The sequence below is a fragment of the Chelmon rostratus genome, chromosome 11 (genome assembly GCF_017976325.1).
Source record: "Chelmon rostratus isolate fCheRos1 chromosome 11, fCheRos1.pri, whole genome shotgun sequence".
NCBI lineage: Eukaryota > Metazoa > Chordata > Actinopteri > Chaetodontiformes > Chaetodontidae > Chelmon > Chelmon rostratus.
In genome coordinates this window covers 8172901-8199910 of record NC_055668.1, presented here as the reverse complement: position 1 = coordinate 8199910, position 27010 = coordinate 8172901, and the positions used below count along the sequence as shown (strand labels likewise).

Genomic DNA, 27010 nt, shown 5'->3' with positions numbered 1-27010 from the left:
AGTTTAACCAAAAAATAATTTTTCTTTCTCAGATTGTTTCATCTGAAGGATTTTTAGAGGCCTGGAAAGAACCTAGTATTTCACGAGAAAAAACAGGGTCATCAAAATATTTTCTTCTCCTTCTTTTCCGTTTGAATATCTCAGATTTATACTGGGAGCCCATGGGGAGGTCCAGATCCCCAGGGTAGAAACCACTGTGTTAATTAAGCTCTATATTTGGTGGAGGCAACAGGTATGACTACACGTAGAATACACAGAGAAATGGGAGGTAGGGCCCCCAATCCGGTCACGCAAGTTAGTTATGTAAGTTATGTGGACTTCACATAAAAAAAAAAAATCTTTCGGTCGAAAATGTGTGAAAGCATAAATAGTAACCTATATCTCGGCGAACACTTTTACGAGTAAACTTTTTGTTAAGAATTCGGAAGTTTAAGCGCCTGTCAGTGTGAAAATTAGTCGTTTTCCCCAAGATGAAAACAGCCGACAGGGGGCGCTGGCGGATACTTCACCTCCCAACACGTCACGAGGGAGTCGGTAGGATCTCCCAGTGGATACCGCTGCCTGTCTAAACACACCAGTTAACCACAACCGACTCGACCTGAAGGTAGTTACACTTTATTCCTTTGTTGAGATTACCGTATCTTCACTAATCAGTTCGTAACTTTGCAGAGGTTGGAAAGAAACACCGCTTTGTTGACTCTTGCCGGTCTATTTTATTCAGTTCACGCTAGCTAGCTAACAGCTAGGTTAAATATGGTAGCTAGCTTCTACTGATTAGCTTTAGCCATGCTAGCAACAGCTTCTCTTCCTGGTTATCAAATAGCTGGACACCGGGACGCTGTTGTCGATGCATGGTTGTAGTTAAAGTTGACATGGTGAGACAAACAAGCCTAGTCGCTGTCCCTCACGTGTGCTTTTCCTGTCTGATGGCTAACATCTGCTAGCTAGTCTATGAGGCGTTGACTGGACTGTAGTAGTTGTGTGAGGAGCTCAATGTCACAGAGTCTAAATTAGCTTTAATAATCAACAATCTGTGCTTCCACTGTATACATGGCCAGTCTAAATCTGTGCAATCCGTTAGTCTTCAGCGACTTTCATATGTGTTTAACGAGTCTCATTCTGTACACAGTCACTGTGGTCATTTTAAGTTGTCAGTGCCATGGCTAATCATCTGATATCACAATATCCTGGTCAGGAGGGCGTAGAAGCTGCCCTCCACCCTGCTAAGCTCTCACAAATATGTCCCTGTTCACACAATTAACGTGAGAAAGACTAGGGATTAGAACTGCGAAAATTGCTGCTGGAAACCGGTTTACTGCAGCAAAGGTAAGGTAATGGTTCCTGCTTGTTGCAACTGTATTTGCATTTTGTGGAGTCACTTTACACCAGATGGGGTCTTGAGTTTGCATGCCAGCTCTTAGAGCATGCCCCAAAATAATGACTATAGTGATAGTGGCTAATAAAGTTAAGACTCAAATTTGCCTGTTGCCTAGATCTGGCCTGTGTTGCTCCTTGGAGATGTGTGGTCTTGAAATAGAAAGGTCTATGTAAAATAGTCTTCTGGGGGGTTATTTTTAAGAGCAAACAAAGGTTGGAGGTCAGTGATAAAGTGAGTCATTGAGACAGAATAAGAAGGGGCACATAGGGTTTGAGAGACAGATCCACTTGTTTTGAGAAGTTGTCGGCCTTTTCAACAAGACATGCTGGAAGTGAGTGAACATTTACCTGTTAATTTGGACTTTGTTGCTGTTCACGAATTTTGTTATTTGATGAAAACTGTTTAGAAGTATTGTTGAATTACAAGATGCCATTAAACTGAAGAGTTTACAGATGCTTTTCTTTGGTGTTATTTGTTTTCATCAGGCATTTTTGATTTTTATGACTGTCCCATCATGCAATCCCAAATGTCAAAGATAGCCAAGTGACTGTTTCATTCCTTTTCCTTTTTCAGTGGATAAAGTTATGGAGGTGTCACTTTATAACACATCAGTAACTTCATAGGAGTCCATTATTGTTAAATAAGTACTGAAGCAGTTTGTGGGTAATATCAATATAGGATTTGTATTGTTATTGTTCATTAGAGGTGCATATTTATTTAAATGATTCTATATTTTCTATACTTTTGTAGTGCAGTGGGAGGTTACAGGGATGAGAGTGAACAGAAAGAAACAGGAGTGGTAGGTGTAGTTCTAATCACCTCTTAAAATACCCTCCCAGCTCAGATAATACAGGGGCTTGCGAGCCTGTCAGCAGCAGCAAAGCTGAGCAACGCTTAGCCCAGGAGGTCAAACAGTTCCCCTTTGTGCTTTCCTCAATTGCCACTCCTAGTTTGCCTCACTGTGCTCACAAGCACTTCTCTTGGTTTTGTGATCGCAGGTTTCAATGGTGTTGGCTTGATGGCACCCAAGCTTGCAACAAAGTGATGGTCTAGGGACTCGCAGGCAGTCACAGAGGTGCTTGCGCGTGGAATGTTGCGCTGGTCGGTGCACCTAGAAGGAGGGCCGCGGAGAGTCAACCATGCTGCTGTGGCGGTGGGGCACAAGGTGTACTCCTTTGGAGGCTACTGCTCCGGGGAAGACTACGAGACACTCCGTCAGATCGATGTGCATGTTTTCAACACAGGTACGTAGTGAACATACATCTATATTGAGGGATCCCATTGGTTGAAGATTTTGTGGAATTGTGTGAGATTTTAGGTATGTGAATTCTTAAAATAGTTTCTTGTTTTCAGCTGTTTACTGTATCTTGACAGTGAGTGCAGCTGTTGTTGCTCAGTTGCTCATCCCTTTTGCAATTTTATGATCTGAAAAACAACATCAGCAAATCAAAAAAGAATGTAATTTTCAGTTCTCAAGAGCACTCTGGCTTATACACTGACCTTTTCTGATTTTACATAAAGGCCACAATGCAATCCCATGATATATTTAAAATGGCTTAAATTCATTCTTATCTATTTTGGGTTTTTGTTTGTACTTGAATTATTTGTATCTTAGTAGGTAAAAAGGCACTCTCCTATAATCTGTAACAAAGCAGGAAAATATTTGTTTTTCAAATTGTTGAGTAAGGATAAGAGAGTACCTCAGAGTTTGTTGAACCTTCACCATTTTAATGGTAAGCCATTGCAGCTGGTAATTAAAAAGTAAAGCTTTCCATTGCGGTTTGTGAAATTTTCTGTTGTTATCTTACAAACACAGGTGTTTTCGTTAAATGTGCTGCACTAACCTTTATAAAGCTGCTCCCTTTTCTTCCTCATAACCCATTTTATATATTTTTTCCTCTGTGTGGTCAGCCACCTGCTTTATGGTTTTACAACTTCTGGAAGTAGCTTGAACCTACCTGCTGTTGCCTCACCATGAAAAGATCTGTAGAACCAAACCTTGAGAAAGAGGCATTTGGCTGATTGAAATGGAAACGGGACCACCTTAGGCATTGTTTCAGCATTTTATCTTGTCACTTGTTTTGTGCTCCTTCTCTTTGATGTCTATTTTAAAGCAGAGCCCTCTGGCTTTTTGAAGTCCTTTGACACTTAACTTTTCACCTTTTGTGTTGAACCTCTAAAATAAAAAGTGACCTTGCAAAATAAGCAGATTGGATTTCATCTGGATGTTAAACATATTCTTCATCATCCTGTACACAGTGGGTTAAAAGAAATGCAGGGATGTCAGACAGATGTAACAGCTTGGTGAAATGTTACTACTGACCTTTATTTTGATTTTGAATCTCTTCTATATGTGTCTCCTAAGTGCTTCACTAATTGTTATTGCTGCTTTTAATTAAAAAGAAAAAGCCTTTTTTTTAAACTCAATGATCTGAAAATTAGTATACCATTGTCTGCAGTACGTTATATAGTTCTATTTACTTTGGCATGGAGGCTTATCTTAAGTACATATTGTAAGAATATTTTCTTAGAATTTCTTCTGACAAAATGTTCTTGTTTTTGTAAGGTTGTTATTTATAAAAACAATGCAAACATAAAACAAGATGTTATAAACAAATTACTTTTCAACTATGTAATGAATGAATATACCGTTCTCAACTGTTTTGTATTTCAGTGTCTTTGCGCTGGATGAAGTTGCCTCCAGTGAGGACGGGAGGACATGAACGTGCCCGTGAAGTGCCATATATGCGTTATGGCCACACAGCTGTGCTGCTGGATGATGTTATCTACCTCTGGGGTGGGCGCAACGACACAGAGGGGGCCTGCAATGTGCTTTATGCCTTTGATATCAGTAAGTAGACCTGCATCTAAATCACGCTGCTAAGTTAGAGTCCCAGGCTGTATTTCCTTTGAGATGCACCTGTTTGATGTTGATGTCGTGATAACAAAAGGGAGATGGTTTCCGCTGCATATGGCTCAAGTGTTGTAAAATGAGAGGACAGTACCCCACAAGAGTACTCACGGTTAATATAAACTGTTACTGCTTCACAGACACCCACAGATGGTTCACACCCAAGATTTCAGGGACTGTCCCAGGGGCAAGGGATGGCCACTCGGCCTGCGTCCTGGTGAAGGCAATGTATATATTTGGAGGATATGAGCAGCTGGTGAGTCTTCATCACTCTTTACTGTGGGACTAAATCTCTAAACATTAAAATATGTTTTAATTAATCTCCTCTGCTGTTTTTTAGGCCGACTGCTTCTCTAATGACATCCACAAGCTGGACACAACCACCATGGTTTGGTCATTAATTAATGCCAGAGTGAGTTGTTAATTCTTCAAAAATTACACAGTTGTTTTAGTCCATCCTGTATAGAAAATGACTTGTGTTGAGTGTTCAAGTCCAAATAAAAGTGGACACAAAGCACGCACTCAACAAAACACAAAGATAGAATGGACTGGCAACATGCTCAGTTACATTCAAAGCGCTGTTGGAAATCCACAAACCATTGGTCTTTACTGGGGTTGGCAGTGTTGCTACACGAGCGCTCAGTGGTCAGATTGGCTGGATACAAAGGCACTGCAATGTAATGCAGCTCCCTGGTAGGAGGCCAAGTACAAAAAGCCTCACAGAGGATTATATGCACTCCCCTTTTGGGAAATGCCAATTGTATTTGTGTGCAGTCAACCTGCTCATGTGATAAACTCTTGTAAAGTATATTTTAGACATAGACACCAGTTCCGAGGGTGAACTAGGGACTGGTGGAGAAGGGACTTACTCCACCAGTCCCTAGTTTTAGTTCCTAACTGATGACATTTTATCATCAAGGAGATTACAGTGCAGTGCTTACAGATTTAGTTGTGCATGTGACTGAATGATCTCAGACTAGCATTCCTTTTGGAAAACAAAATCTGCTATGCTTTTACTCAAGACCTGTTTTCTGTAAGTTTGACCTTATTTTAAATTGCAATTGCACCTGTTTGAATTTCTTTCCCTCGAGTCTTATTTTTCCTAGATTCAGAACTAGATGATTTTAAATATTTCCGATTAATTTTATGTTTCTCATTTAGCTGGCGATTTTTGATTTCAAGATAATTTGTATAAATTCATATTTTGCATATTCTTTACACAATTTTATTTCTCCTGCTTTCTTGCATAAGATCTGTGGAAAACAGTGGTAGCACATTCTGGAAAGGAGGGCATGTGTTACTATGGCTATAGGCCAACTGAATGCAAAGGGGGCAGGGGCCTGTCTTTAGCAGAGTTTCATTCAGTGGAAACAAATCACATTGTAACCATTGTATATATATATATATATTTTCATGGTTCTCATTGAACAGTAACAGTATCAGCTGCATTATTATTCTAAGATTGGTTCCCACTTAATTTTATGCAATTGTTTTTTAACTGTGTGCATTACTTTTGAAAGGCTGGTGGTCCCTAAAAAGTGGTTTTGATTTAGTCTGCCTTTGTTTCTTGGTAGCTTGTTCCACTTGATGGCGCTGTTTACCTGAAGTTGCTGGTTAACAAACCTCATCTTTGCCAGTGTAAAGATGAAGCTGTGTACTCACTGTTATGATGAGCACAGGAAGTTTGGGGACGCAGGAGAATTTTGGACTAACAAGCTAGTTTGAGGCGTAGTTCAGGTTATGCAAAAAGTTATTTAGGTTACGCCCAGCATCCTTGATTTCTGACCTGAGTAGACAGCTTTGAGTTCTGTCTCTACACCTAAACTTTATGGAGTGTGAAAGTATGTTCTGCTGGTCTTCTCTTCACAGGGCACTCCGGCACGCTGGAGGGATTTCCACTCAGCCACGATCATCGGGACAAAGATGTTTGTGTTTGGAGGGCGAGCAGACCGCTTTGGTCCCTTCCACTCCACCAACGAGATCTACTGCAACAAGATCAGAGTGTTTGACACAGAGACCAACTGCTGGCTGAGCACCCCTTCAACACAGCCATCGCCAGAGGGACGCAGGAGTCATTCAGCCTGTAAGACAAACACACATCATCAATATGATGAGCAAATTTTTAATCATTACTTTTAAATGCTTATTTAAAAATGTGTGTTACACTAGACAAATATCTTAAATTTATGTTATTTTGAAGTCTTGTCAAATAAGAGTATTTAAATTATAGTTCATTTAGAGATGAGAATTGTGAGCCTAATATGTGAATTCTGCCACAATAAGACTATATGGAGAGTAAGAGGTAGGTGACAGTATTGTTTGTTGAGGGGCAGCAGATGATGATGAAAATTTCTCATCTTTTTAACTTAGTGAAGTTAGTTGTCATATGGCTATAACATATGCTTCTCTTATCTTGAATGGTCTTAAATAATGTGTTTTTAAGAGGAAGAACTTGAATTTGTGGAATCATTTGATTCATTAGTATACAGACTACAATCATTTTCCAGTGGGTCTTTTTTCCGATTCATTCTCAAACATGGTTTATTATTTGTTGTCTGTCTAGAGGGAGTATAAACCGTGTTTTACTTTTCTGCGTTTACAATCGTATCTCTTTGCCCGCATTGTCTGTTTTTCTGTGCTTAGTTTCCTACAATGGGGAGCTGTATATATTTGGAGGATACAACGCTCATCTGGACCGGCACTTCAATGACCTCTGGAAATTCAATCCAGGTGATTCACTACTTCTATGCCTCAGATTTGGAAAGCCTGTTATGTTGCCGTAAAGTGCTGCTGCTAATTATGTCTTTCTTGGTAGAATTTCTTTGCTTAGTGCATAGTAATTGTGTTTTCAATCTACCTGCATTGATCAGTGTTTACCTCAATAGAGAGAATGCAGCACTGACAGTGCTGGAATGTGTTGACCCACTTTTCTCCTCATTCTTCTGGAGGCAGCTATGTAGATGATCGTCTCCTCCCTTATTGCATCATTGTCAGTCTTGTGATCATGGCTGCTCCCTCTTCACTATGCAGAGTGTGAAACACAGATGCCCTGTCTTTTTGCCAGAAACATACAGATGAAAAACAGACAATAATTCAGTCTCAGGAGGCTTTGTCTGCTCTTACTAATGTTGCCAGATTGATTCTCAAGTCAGTTAGTCAGAAGAGACCTTTCTGCTCTTGTTCGAAACAAGTTATTGTTGTCATAGCACAAGCAGCACACTGAGGGTATATGTATTGGTAATATAGTGTTCTTTATGGTGTTGAAATAGCACTATACACTGATTACATTCGCATAATGATTCATTAGTATTATGGAAGCAATGAAAGTTTTGAACGCAACACCTGACAGTAGTCCAGTGCATTAATTATTAAAAATAAACGTGTTCTAATTTATCCCAGCTCGTGCTTGTTTTTATGGTAGTATTTAATAAACTTGGGTTGCAGCGGTGTGAAATATTCACAGTATAATAAATGTCATTAAATTATTATTATTTGTATTATAATCAGTTATAATGGCCCTTAAAGGCATGAAAATTGAAAGGTTTCTTTGGTTGAACTTACGCTTTGTTATACTTTCACAAAACGTCATGTCCTTGATTTTATTTTTTTGACAACAATATGGTAGAGTTCAGTATTTTTATAACAACTCAAATACAGTAGAATTCTATACCATGGAAAAAGAAAAAAGTACATGGTAGTGATAGCTGTACATTTTTTGTTGTTTTTCTTTTGAGTTGTTTTAACAGTGATAAAAGAAGGCATATAGAATGTGTCACATCAGGTAGCCAAACCCTACTGATCTTTAACCTTTCCAGTTTATAGTACAACACTAGCTGTAGTGTAGAAGTACTAGTTCTGTACTGTGTTTAGCTAGAGAGGATTTCACAGAGTGAACCCGAGATCTGCTGTTAACCATTTAAACTTGTGCTTCCACTAGATGGCAGCACCTGAATCATAGTCCTAATTGTCCAACAAAAGTCTGAATGGCCTGTTGCTATAGAGATGCAATGACGCTGCTGGCTCTGAGAGTGTCAGACTACACAGTTCATCCATATATGGAACGACTGCGAGTGCGTCAGCGTCATCACTCATATTGCACTTCAGCTGAGGACATGAGAGGATTTGTGTCTATTTCTGAAATGTTAAGTTTTGTGTTCAAATGAAGGTTAAGTTTTGTCTTCTTGCTTTTATCACGTATTTTCATTTCCTTATCCCTGAGCCTTGTGTTTGTCGTTAAATATAGCAGGAAGCTGAATGAACTGAAGGCATAAAGGGAAGCACTAGCAGGTTCATGCAACTTTTAAGTGGCTGAGAGTTTGTGTGGGTGCTATGAAGTAGTCCACACATACAATTTTGCTGTGCTAAAGACCCTCTGTTGAGCTATTTAAAGCAAGAATGTAATTATTGATGCAGAATTGTATAATGTATAATTGACTGAGAGTCTTCCTCCTCGTAAGAACTCAGCCGGTTGTACGTGTGCCGTTGTTTTCTTCTTTTTTCATCAATATGTTTAAATAGTGTTATCTCATCTTAATTGTTGTCTTGTGTGTACACACTACAGAAGCCTTTTTGTGGAATAAGGTGGAACCAAAGGGGAAAGGCCCATGTCCGCGGAGACGGCAGTGCTGTTGTATGGTTGGAGATCGAATCATCCTCTTTGGAGGAACCAGGTGAGATTCAACATAATAGTACTTTAACTGTGTTTTCTTCCTACACTGTAAATATACATATTTCTTTGCATATTTTCTGTATCTAAATGGTGTATATGTACACTTTAATTAAGGGTGCTCCCATTTTTTCTCTGTTAGGTTTCCCTTTTAATTATTCTAGTGGTAAATTTCTTCTTTTTAGATTAGTTCTTTAATTCTCTATGAATTCATTAATTACCGGTAGTTCTTTATAAACACTCTATTAATTATACAGCTGACAACATGTGATGATCAAACCACTGTGTGGCAGCTGAGCCATTGTTTTCATTTAAGGAGAGCAGTGCCACACAGCTAAATGATGAATGTGGCTGACAACATTCATTATGTGTTCTCTGCTTTCAGCTTCTTAGTTCTTAAATAGAAAATATTCAGGATATCTTAAAGTCAAAAGTTTGCATTGACTTTGAATGAAAGATGACTCATGGTGTTTGTTATGTAAAACATGCTGAAAACAAGTGTTTAGTCAGAGAGTGTGTTTGTCATTTCTCCAGACACCATTGGTTTCCATTCATTTCAGTAGGACATGAAAACTCATTTGCAAAAACTTGAAACTTGCTTATGTCAGGTAACCTTTCACACTCGAGAGCATTCTTTTTTGTCAAAGTCATTGTTACATGGTATTACAGTTGAAAACAGCGTTGTATAGTATAGTCGTGCACTGAAAACCTTTGCTTGTTGAATCATCCAGGTTCAGTCCTTTCCCAAAGAATGTGACAGGTGGTTTTATTTGTTCACATTCAATGGTCTTCAGTGTTCACTACATGTTATATAGCATGTAGTTTTTTTTAATAATCGGTCTCTTATGTTTATCGTTGACACAATTTAATTGACACTTGGAACAAAAGTGAACTAAATATTGAATTGTGATTTAACATTTTTGTTAAAGATACTACATAAATGCACTTAAATGTGTCCAAACATTAAGTCTCTTGGATGAATTGTTGCTTAGCAATAGCGAAAGAAAACCTGTCTGACTAGAGATGGGAAATTTTACCCACTGTTTTCTTTACAAACATTTAAATTCTTAAGCTCTTGATTTTTTCATAGTTTGTGTTCATAAACTTGATGAAGCACAGGATCTCTAGACAAACTGCAATCTGTGTTTTTGAACAGTTTGTTTGAGAAAAACTGTCCTCTTTTCAATATGCCAAATGGAGGGTCTGGCTCCTGTAGACAACAGTCTGTGATGATTCCCTTGTTGGCCGTAAGACAGTAGTGATTGCCGGGGGTTCGTAGCTGGAGAAGTGCCACTGGGCTGGTGACGGGCTTGTGATAGGCTTGTAGCCAGTGGAGTAATGAGGTAGCTAACAGTGTTAGCATGGTCCAGAGTAGTCCGGGACCTGGGCTACTGTTATCAGCAAGGCTGTGTTATCAGTCAAACCCCACCGGGCTAGCCTGATAGTGGGGATTGGGAGGCTGTGGATAAGAGTCCTCTCAGCCCCACTATGTCTACAGGCCCTTAAGTCCTGAAGGCCTCTGGCTGCTGCTGGATTTGTTTTCTACTCCTCTAGTGGCCGCCACATCACGGGGAGCAACACACCCTAATACACAAGTGTCATTTTGATTCCTCCATTATGCTGCAGTATTTTAGTCATTATTAAAAGACTTTCCATCTATTAGCATACATGTACTGATAATTAGACAGGAATATAATGGAACAAAACATTTTCAGAGGTATCCTGAAGTGCCACATGTAGGTCATAAACATCCCATACCCTGCACTCCAACAGATGTGTTTTTCCAAGGATACTTTTCTCATTCAAATTCCTAATTACAATTACTGAAACAAAATCTTCTGTTTGTACACAGTAGCAGTCAGAAGACGGTAAAGTCAGTTATTGATATGAAAACTGAGGAAGAAGAAAATAATTGCTGAGATGATGAGCTTTAGAAGATGCTTATTTTTGAAAGTCGTTATGCATTGTTTGGTTTCTCGCCGGGATTAGTCCAGGATGGGTTTTAAGGAGTCATGATTTCCTGTTGTGAGTAGATAGGGCTGGAGCTAGAAAGAGAGTGTCACTGGGGCCACTGGAATGATGGAGGGTGCTGGCTGAGCAGAGGAAGAAATCAAACACCTCATTATATCTCCAACATCCTGTTTAAAAGGTTCAGGGCAGATTTTCTTTTCTTTTTTTTAAGGACATTGGGGACAAGTCAACTTTTTTGTTTTAAACTGTTGACTTATATTCATGAGTGCACACCAAGTATCTTTGTAAGGGGGATCTTTGTTGTTCTAAGTGTGCCAAGATGTTGCTTCCTGTTACTGTACAAATTAGAGCATGATCCTTGCTGGCTATAAGTACATTGGCCTCACAGGTTCTCTTGACTAGCGTTGCACGTTTGTTGTTTACATGAGCACACTTAAGCCTCTTACACACAGGAACTCCCATAAGCACGTGCACACACATGCTAAGACACACAAACAAACTCCAAGCAGCTTCTTTTCATGCTGTTGTTTGTTTTCTCTTTTTTTACTAAGAAAGTTTCCTTATTAAGGTTTACTTGGTGTTGTATTTTGTCACGATTTGCACTGATTAAGATTAGACTGAGCTAGTTTTTTTTCATTATACACCTCTAACTTAGTGTGAACATTATATTTGAAAGCAGTCATTGCTGTTTCTCTTGTGTTTATTTTTGCATGACCTAACAACATGAGGGCAGTTAACAGGGCAAAAAAAGTTATTGGTGCCTGTCTCGATGCAATTGACAAATGCTTGCGCAGGCCGTCATGAATTACTTGCTGGACACCTTGCTGTTTGTGTTTTTTCCAGGGCTCCTCATTTATGTAGGCTTGCCAAGGAAATTGTGTTCAAATTTATGGTCTACATCTTGTTTTCCTCGGTTAGTTGTCCTTTCATATTGATCCAAAACAGAACCCTTCTGTTGATGCTTTTTCCCACTTTCTGTTTATTTTACCTGCAGGAATTTGTTCAGGAATAATTTATTACTTTAGTGAAGGACAATAAAACTATTAAGTCCAAAAGCCCTTTGCTTTCAAAGGGGTTACACTTTGGACTGGACATAACACTGAGGTGTGTTGACACTAAGCATAATTATATAATAGTGATATTTACATTTCACTTTTTTAGTGTTGTTAAAGTAACTGCCATTAAACAGGATTTAGTCCATGATATCCTTTATTTTGTGAGTGTTGTTTTTTTCTAAGGTATACACTTGCACTTCTTTTAATGAGCAGAGGGTGCGTGCGTATGAATGACAGGCTGGGCAGTCTATTGAGTGCCACTTACGTCAGTGTAAACAGGCCTGCTGAGCTGTAGAGAGGCGCGAAATTCTGCCCTGTCTCTGATTTATGACCTTAGGGAGCATTCTTTCTCACGGAGTGCAATTTGATATACCCTCAGCGTCTCTGCTACACTCATTTACTGAGACCTGCTCACTGCCCCACGAAGGACGACCCGTGCATGACTAACTCCACCTGCACTGACCTTCAACTACGCACACAAACAACAAGCAGCGTCCTTTGCTACACTGCATTTGTGACTTTTCTCTCGCCTTCCGAGGAATTGAACACTGCTAAAGTTGGGCTGCACATGAAGGCAGTGCCACATAGATTATGGATGTCCTGCTGAGGTTATGTTGTCATTGTTGGCATTCATTGCACTTGGTGTATAATTGCTTACGACAAGCCCAGGTTGGGCTATATCGGGAAGCATTTTAAGCTTGGGAACAGGGCTTCCCATGAGGGGCAGGATGTGAACAAGGACATGACAGATTGGCATGCTGGGAGCAGACTGCTTGGAATCAGTGAAAGGGAATCTAGCACTGGCCTTTACAACATGACGATGTGTATTCATTCCATCGTTGCATTTAGGGAGTGTATTTTTACCATGACAAGTATTCATGCCTCCCTGACGACCATGTGACTGATTGAAATCATCTCTTTGTGTTCAATTTTTACTCTATGATTGAAGGCTTCCTTTTTAATTTGGTAAATGTTAAGATAGAAAACATCCCAGTCCCGTGTAGAATTGAAATTTTGGGCTTTTTTAGCCCTTCAGGAGCTTTATGTGGACTGCTGATGATGAGTGTTCTTCAAAGGGGTTTTAATTGCTTTTCACTGTGAGAAACAGGGGACCCGTGGCTGCCAGTTTAGGTCTAACTGCCAAAGTGGCCTTAAGGGATGGATGAGTCTCTTTGATGTGATCACTGTGCTGAGGCAGGCCCAGTTAAGGTCTGTGACCCTTATGTTGTCATCTATAGCCATGTAAGCTCAAACAAAGAACGATAAGGTTAGTGGTTGTACAACCCAGATTCTAAAAAGGTTGGGACGCTGTGGTGTGTGTCCTAATGACAGCAACACGTTTCACTGGGGGGGGTCACTGCTGATTGGGCAGCACATGAGAAGCTTATTATGCTTTTGGAGATGGCAGAGATGATGATTCTGAAAGCACTCACCAAGTGCTTTCGGCATCATCATCTTTTTTTCATATTTAGCAGCATATTCAGATGTCAGAGCAGGCTTTTGTTCTTGCAGAGCAGGTAAAAGGACAGTGCTACCTCTTTCCAATTGCTAAGTCAAATTAAATCTACAGCTTTAAACTTTCTTCTTATGATTTTTCATTTGAAAGCAGAGAGCTGTAAAGCAGCTGGAGCTTGAGGTTCAGCTCTGAGAGGTCCTTGGTCCACCATAAAGGGCCACATCACACAGACATTTGCCATCATTGAGTTTCCACGTCAGGTTTTCCTTCATCTCTATGATTTATTTCAGACAAATTGACACTTTGGAATACATTTACTTTGCTTGCACCTCCACAGCAGCAACAGGACACTCCTTCACAAGTTCTCCTTCTGAATGAGGTTTCGGCTTCCTCAAAACAGATATTGTCTGCTTAACACTGTCTGTGTCAGAATGTGGTCTTGTGAAAACTGCTTGTTGGGCATCCAAACTCTGCCAAAGAGCATTGTTTTTTACCCCAGCACATTTTCTTGCAGCTCATCCAGTTTAGCAACTTTTAGAAATGTAATGATGCTTGAAATTAGCTTTTTTCATCACTGCAACCATGTGTCCCCACACTAACTTGGGTACACTGGTTTGCCTTTTCTTCAACAAAGAAATAACCATTTTTCCATTTCTCTTCACACCACCTACAGGCAAAGAAAGCTGTTGCAATTTTAACAATCGTGCCACCTGCTGGCAATGATTGTTATAGCTGCAGTGTTTTCTTGTGATAGCTGCTGTTTTCTGATGCCGTGTTTCCTCTACACGGTGCAGTTTTCCAGTAAAGCTCAATACCCCCTCCATGTAGGCGGGATTCTTTGCTGATCATTACAGTGTCGTTAGGTGAAACTGTTGTGACTTCCCCTTCATCTATCATTGATTCAACAGAAATCATCTATCATTGTTGCAACAGAAACAATGATGTCCTTTCTTTTTAAGATCCTTTTGTCAACTACTTTGTCAGTTGACCATGGTGTGGTTTTGCGGCATGTCATTGATGTCAGTCTAGGTAGAATGAATAAAAAATGTTGTGGCCGCATTATGTGGTCGGTGTGCAGGATATCCGTGTTGTGTGTTCTAATGAAGATTCTCTGACTCATCAGTGGTCTGTAGTGGTTTCACTCCTGGTTTATTATCGGCTCAGCTTGTGTGGAACCTCAACTGAGGTGATACCAAAAAAAAAAAAAGATAAATAACAGGCATCAGGTACTGTCCACAACAGAAAACCAAAAAAGAGTGGTTCCAAGCAAGTTGAGTGGAGTTGTACCATGCAGCATTAATGTACCACATGTTAGCTAAAATGAGAAATAAATGCTGATAATATTGTGTCACGCCAACATCCAATGAATGTTAAATGCTCAAAAATTGTAAATGAATCAATTAAATTAATCTATCATTTAATAACATTTCTTAACATCCATAACGCAGGAAAACCAGAAACTTGCAGAACCTGTTTTGAAATTGCAGGCACTGTGGCTCTGCAGTTGATGATGTAGACTGGCCTAGTTTCCGGTGCTTTTTATTAATGACACTTAATGTCCTTGTTTTTTTGTTTTTTTTTATTCCAGTCACAGCTGCAGTCAACATCTAAATGACTGCTTTCCCTAATGTGTTTCCCAGTGCATTGCGTTTTTGGCACCTTTTCAAAAGAACAAAGTATGGTAAGAATTTTAAAGCCTCAAAATATCACAGTGCCAATAATTTACTTCTCCTCGTTCCAAATTTCAGTCACAGTAAAGAAGCCACTGTAAGTCACTGCTGAGATTTCCTATGAGCTTCTGCTCTGTACAGAGGCCAGAAGGATACTCAGTCCCATTCCATCATTCTCTCTTTTCCGGTGCACTCTGCCATTTGTGTGTGTTTCCGTGTGCCTGGTTGTATTGTCATGACTTAATGACTCACAGCATCTCTTGTTGAGCTGACGTCAGAGTGGTGCACATGCTTGCTTCACTCTGCCAGCCTTATCGCATGTGTTCCATTTGGCAATATGCACAGTTGCTCTGTACATTTAGTAGAGACAGGAAGCATGCTGACGCCAGTCATCACATTAGATGCAGTAACATGCAAAACATTTAATTATTGTGTGTTTTTTCTTTTTAAATGGTTCTGCCTATTCTGTCTGTCTGACTGTTACCCTGGTTTTGTATAGGAGGAAAATGCTCAATATAAGAGTAGATATGCTGAAGTTGTCCTACCACCATTGAGTTCTCAGGTAGGGAGGGTGTGTGGCTGCTATATACTCAGAGCAAGAAGGAGACTACATAGCAGTTAATCTCACTCATAGCCTAAACATCCCAGCCCAACCCCTCTTGTTTAATCCACCAGAATCTCACCATGATATTTAATCTGCGTGGAATTTTAGTGGTCAGAGCCGCAGGGCTTCTGAGACTCGAGTGATTTTGTTTAATAGATCAGGAGGGTCAAAAGCCTGGTGCCTCGATATCACCTACAAGGCCATTTTGCACCTTATCAATGGCTGAAAGGGCTGCTGTTATGATAATCCATCTGGTTAGAGTGTGGCTTGTTATCACTGTTAATGTTAGACTAAACACAACATGAGACTGAGGCAGAACTGATTTTGAAACACTTTATTTTCTTGCCTGACATTGTATGAAAACGACCTGCCATTGTGATTCATGTTTTTTGAATCTAAATATCAATGTGGCTGCACTTCTTGCACCATATAATAAGGTCTGCCACAGTAGAGCTTGGCCTCATGGAAACACGTCCATCAGCATGCCATAGATTTTGATGCCACACACGTTATCATTTAGCCTTCAATGTCAAAGGGTAAGCTGCAGAAGTTTCCTTTATTGATTGTCTGCGTGCATGTGTGTGTACATTTCGTATGCCTGAGATAAAACCTGTCAAACAGTGGAGGTGACCCCGGCAGGATATAGGGCATCCTGCACGTGGCGGGACAGGACCTTGGGGCAGCACAGCAACACTGTGATTTACTCTTCAAAGACAAGCTCCTGATAGTATTTCATCTCCATCTTAACCCTCTTTAACCCACTAACAGGCTGTATACATTGAGGTGTCATAGAGTTGAGTGTTAAACAGCAGCTCAAATAAACAACCTGCATAGGCGACGCTTTGTGATACTGTTGTCCACATAAATTCACATGTCTAAATAGTAGTAGTTTAACTTGTGATTTACTACTGTCATCACAAGCAAAGCACATCCTGGTGGATTTAGGTCCCCTTTGTAGAACTCTGCCATACAGTTTATACAAAGTTAAAAAAATGACACCAGCCTACAGAATATGAGGCAATTTGTTCGCAGTCATATTTAAACAAACCTGCTTGGCAGTGAAATAGACTTTTCTGAAACAAGGCTTTTGTTAATGAACAAAAATAATCCGGCTACCACGAGAGGAAGTGCTTGTAGCAATATTTAAAGAGCAGAATGTGAAGAGAGAATCACTTTCCAAAGTAGCTAGTTTACTAAAAAGCTATTCTGATAAAAGGAATGCGCCAAACCATGCATGTACTAAAGCTATGGTCTGTAGCCACTGCGTGTTTGTCACTATATTCTGCTGTGAGTATCTCCTCCTGTTAAGTTGCTGACCTTGACGCTAAAGAGGAGCTAAAGAGGAAGCAACTTATTTTCTGAAAAAGAATACACCAGTTACAGAGGAACATTTGACAAGCCTTGAAGATATTCCCCTGTATATTAAGCAGCTGTGTTCAAGGTTCTGAAACACAATTTTATGTCCTATTCCTCATTTTTATGAGCAAGCAAAGTTGATAACAACCTGTCCTGATAAAAGGAACTAAATTTGTATTTGCTAGAGATTTGCAGGGCCAGTTTTCCTTTCCAATAAAACCACCAAGTCCGACTACATTTTGTCCACAGGGGTTGCAATTCGAGATGCATGCTCACTAGCGACTGGCATCTCCTCTGTCTAATCTGAAGCCAGGCGTCTCTCTCTGGGAGCCAGCTGTAGTTTGTGTCTCACCCTCTGCATGGGGCTTAGGTCTGGGCAACTACAGGTCTTAATCCACTGTCCAGCCACTGCCCAGGAGGGGGCACAGATAGCTCGGTAAGACGAGGTGAGACGGTCGAGATTAAGGCAAACGAAATGGATGGGAATCTATGGATCTGTGATAACCCAGTCTGTTGGATTTCTTTAAGAAAGTTTAGCTCCCAAACCGTTGCCATACTTAACAGTCCAGTAAACCACTTCTATCAGATACTGTCTGATACTGCAGGCTTTAGGTCATTTAATAAAAATATTTTTGCTTTAAAGTGGCAGTAAAAATAAAGAGCAAAAGAGTTCATGTTATTACCAAATAATTGTGGCTACTTGCAGTAAATTACTCAATATTCTTTAACAAGTCTGAAAAGCAGAATGAATGCTGCAATCCTTTGAAGGGAGAAATATTTTTCACCCACCATGGTCAAGACCACTAGAACAGTCTCGCCACAGTCCAGCCACAATGCTACATTACTCTTTAAATTGTTATTTTTAAAATCTTGTTGCTTTCTGTGTCAGATCTGCTCGTATCCATCTCATCGTGCAGTGCCTTATGTGTTGATTATTAATGAAGAAGTCATTTAAAAAATAGCTGTCTGTTTTTGGTTTGTTGCGCTATCGCTACGTGCTCCCAGCATTTTCATGTTTTTACTCAAAAGTGGTCCTGAAATCATTTGATGCATGTCTGGCCATCCTGATAAGGTTCTTGGCAGGAAGTTATAGTGTGTGATGAGTTCCTGTGAGCTAGATGGTTCTGAAGGACCAAAGTTCAATAGGAAGTAGAGAAAGGAAAAGGATGCAGATCATATCACTCCAAGAATGAGGATACGGCCAATGAAGCCTCTGAAAACATGCCTACGACAGGTCAGGTCGCAGCTATATTGTTAACACCAGATTTTAGAAAGCAGAGGGCTTACTGATGGAGTATGCTCCAGTTCTCTTTCTTTTGTCTTTATTTTGCATTGTTTTCTGAAAGTCATTTGCAGGATTTGTGGGCAATTACTTTCCTGGAAGCTTGAGACAAGTTGGAGTGTTCCCAGGCTCTGTGTTGTTCCCTCATTAGTTTTAGGACTGCAGTTTAGCTCTTTCTTCTACCGTTTTGGGACCTCGGTTTGGAAGATAATGAGGTGGAGCGGGCAGTGCATTGCTAGAAAGGACTGGCAATTGGGTGATTAGACACCCTCGTTGAGTGTTGTTTGAAATAGCAACCAGTGTTTTTTTAGTGGGGGAGCGGCATCACTCAGGCCTCATTCAGACTGGGAACTGCTGCTGCTGCAGGGGGAGGAGCACTTTCACACATAGTGATACTTTGCTGATCGAGTAGCAAAGTGACCCATCAAACACCAGGATGCCACATAAAGTCGCGCACCGTGACTTTCCCGCTTCCAACCACTGCCAGTCTATCTAACCACACCTCTTACAACCCCTTTTCCTTCCCCTGCATCTACGATCCCCTTCAGCCTCTCTCTTTTTGCGATGACCAATAAAGCGTTACCATTCCTTAATGTTCTGCTGAATTTCACACCCAGGCTAATATTATCCATGAACATGCGAGAAAGCCTTGTTCCAGGGAATGCAATCTTCATGTTTCTTGCTGCTCCTGTTAAAGCATCCTCTTATCTGCACCCTTTAACGCGTCATCATCTGAGGCCTATACGTTCCCACCATGCGAGCTTGCACAGTAGTTGACAGCTACTGCAGTGTGCTCTTCAGATAGAGATGCTGCCTTTTCATTACGTATGTTATGGAGACAGACTGCTGCTGTTAGCGTCCTTTCCACACATACACTATCTCATACAACCAATAAACATTTACAATTTTCATTTTGATTGTGTGGCATAGTATTTTTTTTTTTTTGTCCATGCATAATTTGCATAGGCAGTGAATAGATAAGGCCATAATATTCAAACTGAATTTGAATAGTGGCATTTGTAGCAGTCCATCAATTTTAACAGTAGTTTCATAGCTGCATCATTGTTGAAATGCATCATGCATGCTCATGTTAGAACCAGCAATGAACGGCAGGTCTTGAAGTAGATAGTCTAATGTAGTGGTGGTTGAGGGTTTTCTGATAAAGGCCCGGGCTGTAAGCCCCGGTGGATCACCTCCTGGGGGGCAGTGGGCGTAATGACTTCCCCAGCTGGCCCCCTGGGACGACTGCGCTCGTGCTCTGCACCTCTCCTGGCCGCTTTAAGCCACTACTATGTTTGTTTAGGGAAGATTAGCAACGTAAAACCCTGACAACATCCTGAACACGCAGCAAAGAGAGACGCGATGGAGAGGACAGCGGGGAAGAGGAATAGAGATTGATGGGTGGAGAGACAGTGGATGAGAGAGTGTACTGTGTTCAGTATGAGGATGGTTTGAGTCAAGAGTAAAAAACTGAAAGGCTGAAGGCAAAGAAAAATATGATCAATGTAATCCCAAGCAATGCAGAACAAGAGGTTTCTGCTAGATTGTTTCAGCAGTACTGTAGTGGTGTCTGATGGTGTCTTTGTTTAGACTTGCGTCAGTCACTGTGTGTCCTACCACGTGTCCATGTGTAACAGAATGCATCTTGCAGAGCCATGCTTAAGGACCAAACCTTGCTACCAAGTCCCTCAGTTACTCTCGACGATAGATATTTATAGACACTAAACTGCTTGGTAAATGCACCTGTTTGGCTGAAGCTGTCCTCAGGGTGGTGTAAAACTGGAAAGTGCATTTTTATCCACTAATCTGGACAGGTCTCTTGGTGCACTGTTGTTATTGATGTACTGCAACGATGTGCATCAAGTACATTTACAGGAATATACTTCTTGCCTTGTGGGAATAAATCTTCCTTAAAATGTTAGTTCCGCTTCCACAGACTGTAGCTATTACTTTCAGGTGCGTTTTTATCCAGTATCCCTCTGAATAGCCATGTTTTGCATTTTTACTAATTGATTAACTGAAGATGGTGACTGAAAGAGTTGTGATACATCTAGGCTGAAGAAGCTTCAGTGCACCAGGTGTGTCACAGGTGTGTGTGTTGAGCAGTGGCAGGAAAAGGATGTGCAGTGATATCAATGACTGCACAGGCCTGGAAGACTATCAGCATGGGCCAGCCTGCCGTCTCACTGCAGCACTGTACTTCCTGTGGGCTTAAATCATGCTAGCCCAAGATAAGGAGAGCAGAGCACTGTGTTAACTACTCTTTTTGAGAATAATCTGTGACTCCGTTATAATGAACCTTAGTGATTACAGAAATATGGTAAAAGAGTGGATGAAAAGGAAAATAATTGGGAGCAAAGTACAGCAAATACAGCCTTGGCATCAGCCAGAAGGTTTAAGGAGTCAAAGTCGTCCTCTGACAGCTTTGACCGCTTGTAAATTGTCAGTTTCAGTATATTTTTTGACGGCTCTAATCTTTCAAAAATGTTTTCTTTGCAGCCCCTGTCCAGAGCAAGGAATGGGTGATGAATTTAACCTCATGGATCATTCAGACCTGTACATCTTAGACTTCAGTAAGTATCCCTGTAATTATTTTATGTATCTTTTGTAAACTTAAGAAGGCGCATAATCTTGCAGGTGCAGGTCAATCAGATGCATGAATCTCCATATACCACCCCAGGGTGCATGGTAAATAAGAGCATGAAGTATTTTATATAATACATTTTACAGAACCAGTACCCTCCTGAAACAGAGTTCCCACAGTGAGCAAGCACCATTCCTCAAGTCAAATGATGACGCCATAAATTTCCTTCATGTCAAAGAAAGTATTTAGACATTTTTTGTGCCTTAAATTAAATTTGTTAAGGTCTTATAAAGGTTTTAAAAAGCAGGACTTGGCTTTAAAAATGGTTAAAGAACCCTTTTACACACCTGCTTCATTTCTTACCTGGCCTAGCATGGCTGGCCTTGGCCTGCTATATGTTATCACATGGGGCACTTCCGTCTCACACACTACCAAATATAGTAATTTCCTGCCTGCACTGGGGTAGCCGGTAATGCGGTCAGGTCACAGTTTGGGTTTGTGTAGGTGGGCTTACACAGGGACGCAGGGGCCGTATGGGACTGGCAGTACCCAGTGGCATCCCCTGTGGCACACGCCTCCACGTGCCAGTCGCGTGTGCCTTCGCACTGTTTATCAGCGAACATATGGTGGAACGGCCATGACGGTGATAGTAATTGAGCGGAAGTTTGTAATTGGTATTAGTAAGGACATTTTCAATAAGGTGATTTAACACTAGCGTCATAATGTTGTGCATGTTCTCATATGTGATCACTGTTGTTTGTTTCAGCTCTTTTTGTGGGGTCTGGTATAAACAGAACATGGTGATTTTTACACCACGGAGAGGAAATCTAACCCCTTTCATCTACAGATTCTTAGATCCGATCTGCCTGGCTCCATTTTGAATTCCCACAGCTGAAATAGATATTCTTGGCTGAACATGATTAACGTCTATGATCAGTCTATGACTCATTGCACTTTCTCTTCTTTTCAGGTCCTAATTTGAAGACATTATGCAAAATAGCTGTTATTCAGTACAGTCTGGAGCAGTCAGGACTCCCACATGATATCAGGTCAGACAAGCATCCTCTTCTCAAACATTAGTGCTATTTGATCATATAATTGACATATTGTTGTTCATGCTCTTTGTGTTATGCTCGCCATTGTTGCCATCACTCTGTCTCCCTCAGTAATATGGCTGTTTTGCAAAGAGGCAAATTATGACTCATTTTCCTTCATTTAGCTAGTGGCAAGTTTTACTCAGGCTTTTGTCTGACTTTACTTTGGCTTGGTGTAATGTTTTAATCACAGGGTAGGGGAAGTTGTAATTACTGTATTAAAGGGTAGAGGTTAAAACATGTTAGGGTAAAAAAAAAAAGTGTTTTCAGCAGTTAGTGCCAACCTCCTTTAATTAGCTGCATATTAAATTGAACATGACTGGTATTTTTACATTTTCAATCCATCCATTTCAGGCATATAATCATTTCTCAAATAACCTTAATGCACAGACTTTGTCAAGCTCATGTAGCTCATTAGACAAGTGCATCTGAAATGGAGGAGTTGCACTTAGTGCTTTTTTTTGTTTTTAACACATGGACCACATGCAACTTGATACTAATTACTCCTCTTAGCCTCACATTTGTCTCACACTGCCACTGCCACCTTGCACGCTCCCCGCTCCAGTGTTTGCAGTTGTGTCTCTAGCCCTTTGAGGGTTTTCGGCGGGGTCACAAGACTCTGGTTAACTCCCTTTGCCCCTCACTGGCATCTCCAGCTCCAATGCCAATCTCCCCTCTTAAACACACACGTGCACAACAAAAAAACGAACAAAGCAATTGAGAGGGGAGTGAGTGTGAAACCAGAGCCAGTGATAACAATCTGGAGCTCAACCTCTGACCTGTCAGCAGGTCAGTCCCTGTTGTCAGCCCCTGCTCCTGGTTCTCGTGTTACAGCGGGGCCTTCCCTCATCCTTGTGCACATCGTAGCCTTTCACTCGGACGAGAGGGGGGCAGAGGGTGAGAGCGAATGTCACACAATTGCTTGATTGAGTGTCACTGCGGTAGATTTTAGCACTTTGGATATTTTGAACTGTAAAATGTTTCTGAATCAGAAAAAGTTGAGAAAAGAGTTAGGACTGTGTCTGTTTCTGAATAATCTGAATAAGTGATGTATCGCCTATTTTATGCAAGATAATTTAACCATGGAGTAACCATGGTAACTCCTGCCCTGTCTGTTTAAGCAGTTCTTATTACAGTTAGAAAATGAATTTTTCCCCCTGTTAACCATTATTTGTATTATATATTTATTAATGTTATTTATGAGTTTGGACTAATAATTATTGCAATCATTTATAATAATGTATCTTCTCTGTGACACCAGAGATACATAAAACACATGAGGCTCACCAAGGTGCTGCATGACTTGCTATCAGTTGCCGCAATTTGATTTCTTCTTGTGTGTCCTGACGACGATGCAGTTCCAAAAACTATATTTAACCTCACGCTTACAGCTCTTGGTTTGTTTGTTAAAGGCCAGTTTTAGGCACAAACCAGACCAGAACTAAAAGGCAACAATGCATCATTTGTGAATGTGAAAGGTACCGTAAGATTCTGGCCTCTGACTCTTCCTGTTGTTCACTCCAGGTGGGAACTGGCCGCCATGACCACCAACAGCAACATCAGCAGGCCCATCTTCTCCTCCCATGGCTGACACAGCTGAATGTGAAGCAGAGCCAGAACTCCTTGCGCTGTTTCAGGACACTAGGCTTTTATCCTTCTAATCAACTGAGCCCCGGCGGACTGTTTTTGCAGAGTCTGGATCTGCATCGGATTTATTTTCCACATTCTTCAAGCGAAAACTTACTGACCAAAAGATCCTGCGCGTGACTTCTGTGGACACTGCGAGCGTTCTCTCGTCTTTCTGTCTCCAGACACTGGTTACGTGAGACAGAAATTGTTGACACCTGTTTGTCTTTTTCTCTTCTTTCTAGCCTCTCTAGAAATCCAATCAGCCTATGATAATCATAGACTTCTAATCTTAAGCACAAGAAGAGACAAGAACTTGAGTCAAAGGTCTTGAGCGCTAACCTCTTGCTGAGGATGTCATCCTGACGTGACACTCAACACATCTACCCTAAGAGACAAATGTGAACCCCCTCCACATTCAAAGAGACTGACATGCTCATGGATTTGTCTATCTTGCAGCAAACTGAGTTGTGTACACAGTATACAGAGTGGACGAGGCTGACTTATTACTTTGGTGTTAAATGCAAGGTGTATTGAGTACGAGATTTTTAGGGGTGTTATGCTTGTGAAAGCTTCTGGTTGACTGGCTCTCAATGCTTACCTTTTTCCCCTCACATCATCATAGCTTGGCTAGCACTCCACCACTCTTAAGTGTCTCAAAGGTGATTCGCAAGGCGACTGATCCAAGCTGCCTGTCTGCCTTGTAAAATAATTCATCTACCTCCCTCAATAGCATGTCTCATTGAGTTTTTAATAAGACTTCCCATATATTAGACATCTACTTTCCCCCCCAGAAAAAAAGCCTTTACAGGGAAGTTTGTATTTGTGGTTGTCTGTTGTATTCTTCCAGGAAATGTCGTAGTGTCACTGGAAGAGTGTGACTCACCCGCCACCCCTGCAGTCTGTTTTTCAGTGCCAAATGTAGAAGGGAATCATGATGCAAATATATACTGTGTATGTGTGTGAGCACATGGTCCCGTCTGCACGTAATCCAAGCCCACCTGCTTCAGTTTGCCTGTTGTTGTGGGGGAGATCAGCACTAACATGCATAATGTACTTGTTCCTCTTATAGACAATCCTACATCGTTCAGTGGCTCTTCCTCGTGACCTGCTCGTTCACAGTGCGGTGAGAAACCAGGAGAGTATGGACGTGTGTTTGTGTACAACACGAGCAAAGCTACACCTGAGCAGATATTATAAATGCATAAGGGCTGTTATTAGATCACACACTCACCACACAGCTTGTAGATTACTAGGAATAGTTCAAATTGGTTTATTCAGGTTGTGTGTTTTTATTTTTCTGAAGACTAATGGCAAATTTTAGAACAAAACTTTGAAAACACAGGAGTTGGTGGTGGTCTTTTTTAACCCTTTATCTGCATCCCCTTTATTTAAAGGATAAGGGTGGTGATATTCTCTATTTTTCATACAGCCAACAATCCCATAAAAAGACAACAGCCTACAGAGTGTTAGTCCACCTCTCAGCACTTCCTGTCTGAGAGTCTCTGTAACTGTGTAACAATTGTTAGCAAATAGGGCATTTGTTGGGGACAACTCAATTGTGGATTTGTTGCATGTGCGAGCCCTTAAGTGGCCATGTTCATGTAATGAAGAGACATGCAACGAGTTCACCGCTGTGGCTCACTGATGTGTTTTTAACTCCAGAGCGTTACACATCAGGCTTTGGATGCACAGACAGTACGTGTTAGATCAATTCATTATTGGTTTAAGTCTTTTTATGGGATTTATTGACAATAATTAAGATAGAGAATATCACCAGACTTATCATTTGAATCTTAGAAATAAGAATAATATTAAGACGGCATGACATTGAAATGAATTACTTGGTGAGGATGAATATTCAGGCAGAAGAGCTTTATTTATACCGCCAGTTTTTTTTTTTTTGATGTGAATAGGAACCACACACTTGTGAGCTGCATCAATGCTTTTCAGTCCTGGTCTTTGGGACAAAGTGTGCTGTTGTTTTCTGTCCTGCCAGATAGTTAAACTTCATCTGTATCAGTCCCTGATTAGATTGTTAGAATGAAACCCTGCAGGGCTCCGGGTCCCCAACATCAGGGTGGGATAACACTGACCTACATCCTAAATGTTTACAAATCTGTGTATTTCATGTGAAACAGTGTAAAACAATCTTAAATGCAGGTTGACGTCACCATATAGCTGCACTAAAGCCAAATGTGGCATGTCAGGCCTTATGGGGAGGAGACACGCCGATGCTGCTTTTCGCCTAAGTAGACTTCCAGAGTTTGAGACATCTGCCTGCCCAAACCAAGTGTGAATTTTATTTACAGACCGGTGGTGCCAATGTGAAGCAGTCTTATTCCCTCTACGCTGCACACACACACGGACATATCACACACTTGATTTTCCTCTGTACCCCAGTTACTTGGACTGTATAACAGCTAATCCACTGAAACCCCAGGGAGGCTAATCATGTGTTCTTAGACACACACACACACACACACACACACACACACACACACACACACACAAAAACCTGCTGGTGATCAAACTATGTGACACCAAATGGCCGGCAGCAAAACTAATGATAATTGTTTATTTCTTATTTATAATGTGCGGTGTGGAAGTCATTTTTATGTCAGGATTTGGTCCTTTTCTCGTTGCGTGTGAAGGTTATGGGTGATGGCATTTTCAGTCCCGAACTTTTCAGGACATGAAGTAAATATTGAGTAAATGACAATGTAGAGACTATGGTAATATACTAACTAAAATGCCTGCACAACAGATTTCCTCAGCGATGGTCACTCACTTACCTCCAGCTGATGATAAGTGTTAGTGATTAAGCCCCAGTATATTGGCATTACATTTTCAACGGCCGTGATGTGAAGCTGCAGTTTCTAAGACTCCTCTGATATTTCTCATTAAACTTTTTGAGGAGGTTCGAGCAAATAGATGATCAAATTTCACTGGGTGACTCTTGCTTTACCAAGAAAAAAAACACGTCTGTCTAGAAAAGTGCATCATTAGATTGTAGCAATGATGAAGTTATTCAGCGTGAGCAGTAATTACTTGCCAAGCAGAAGTACGTACGGACTGATTTCACACCAACAAGTGTATTCTATCTTTAGGGCTTGCAGTAGATGGTTGATTAATTAATAAACAACAAACAATGCTGGGAGAAAAAACAGAACAAAGTATGGAGTGTATTTGGAATCATTTTACAACTGTGCGGGCTCCCTATGCTCACTGTTTTTATTTTATTTTGTATTTTACACGTTTTTCAGAGGGGACTCTGTATCTGTTGAGCTTGGTCAGGACTTCCTGTGCAATATGCTTTATAACTGTATCAATAATAAATCTGATTTGAGTTGTTAA

General features: G+C 40.7%; 1 protein-coding gene across 1 annotated transcript; it reads left to right on the top strand.

Moving 5' to 3' along the window:
- Nucleotides 1–516: 516 nt before the first annotated feature.
- Nucleotides 517–27010, top strand: klhdc3 (kelch domain containing 3). The gene is made up of 11 exons (XM_041947436.1): nucleotides 517–604; nucleotides 2377–2622; nucleotides 4053–4229; nucleotides 4430–4545; nucleotides 4630–4701; nucleotides 6159–6372; nucleotides 6933–7019; nucleotides 8851–8959; nucleotides 20849–20922; nucleotides 21904–21982; nucleotides 23552–27010. Exons 2-11 carry the CDS (start codon nucleotides 2469–2471, stop codon nucleotides 23616–23618), a joined length of 1149 nt encoding a protein of 382 aa, XP_041803370.1. The 5' UTR covers nucleotides 517–604; nucleotides 2377–2468; the 3' UTR covers nucleotides 23619–27010.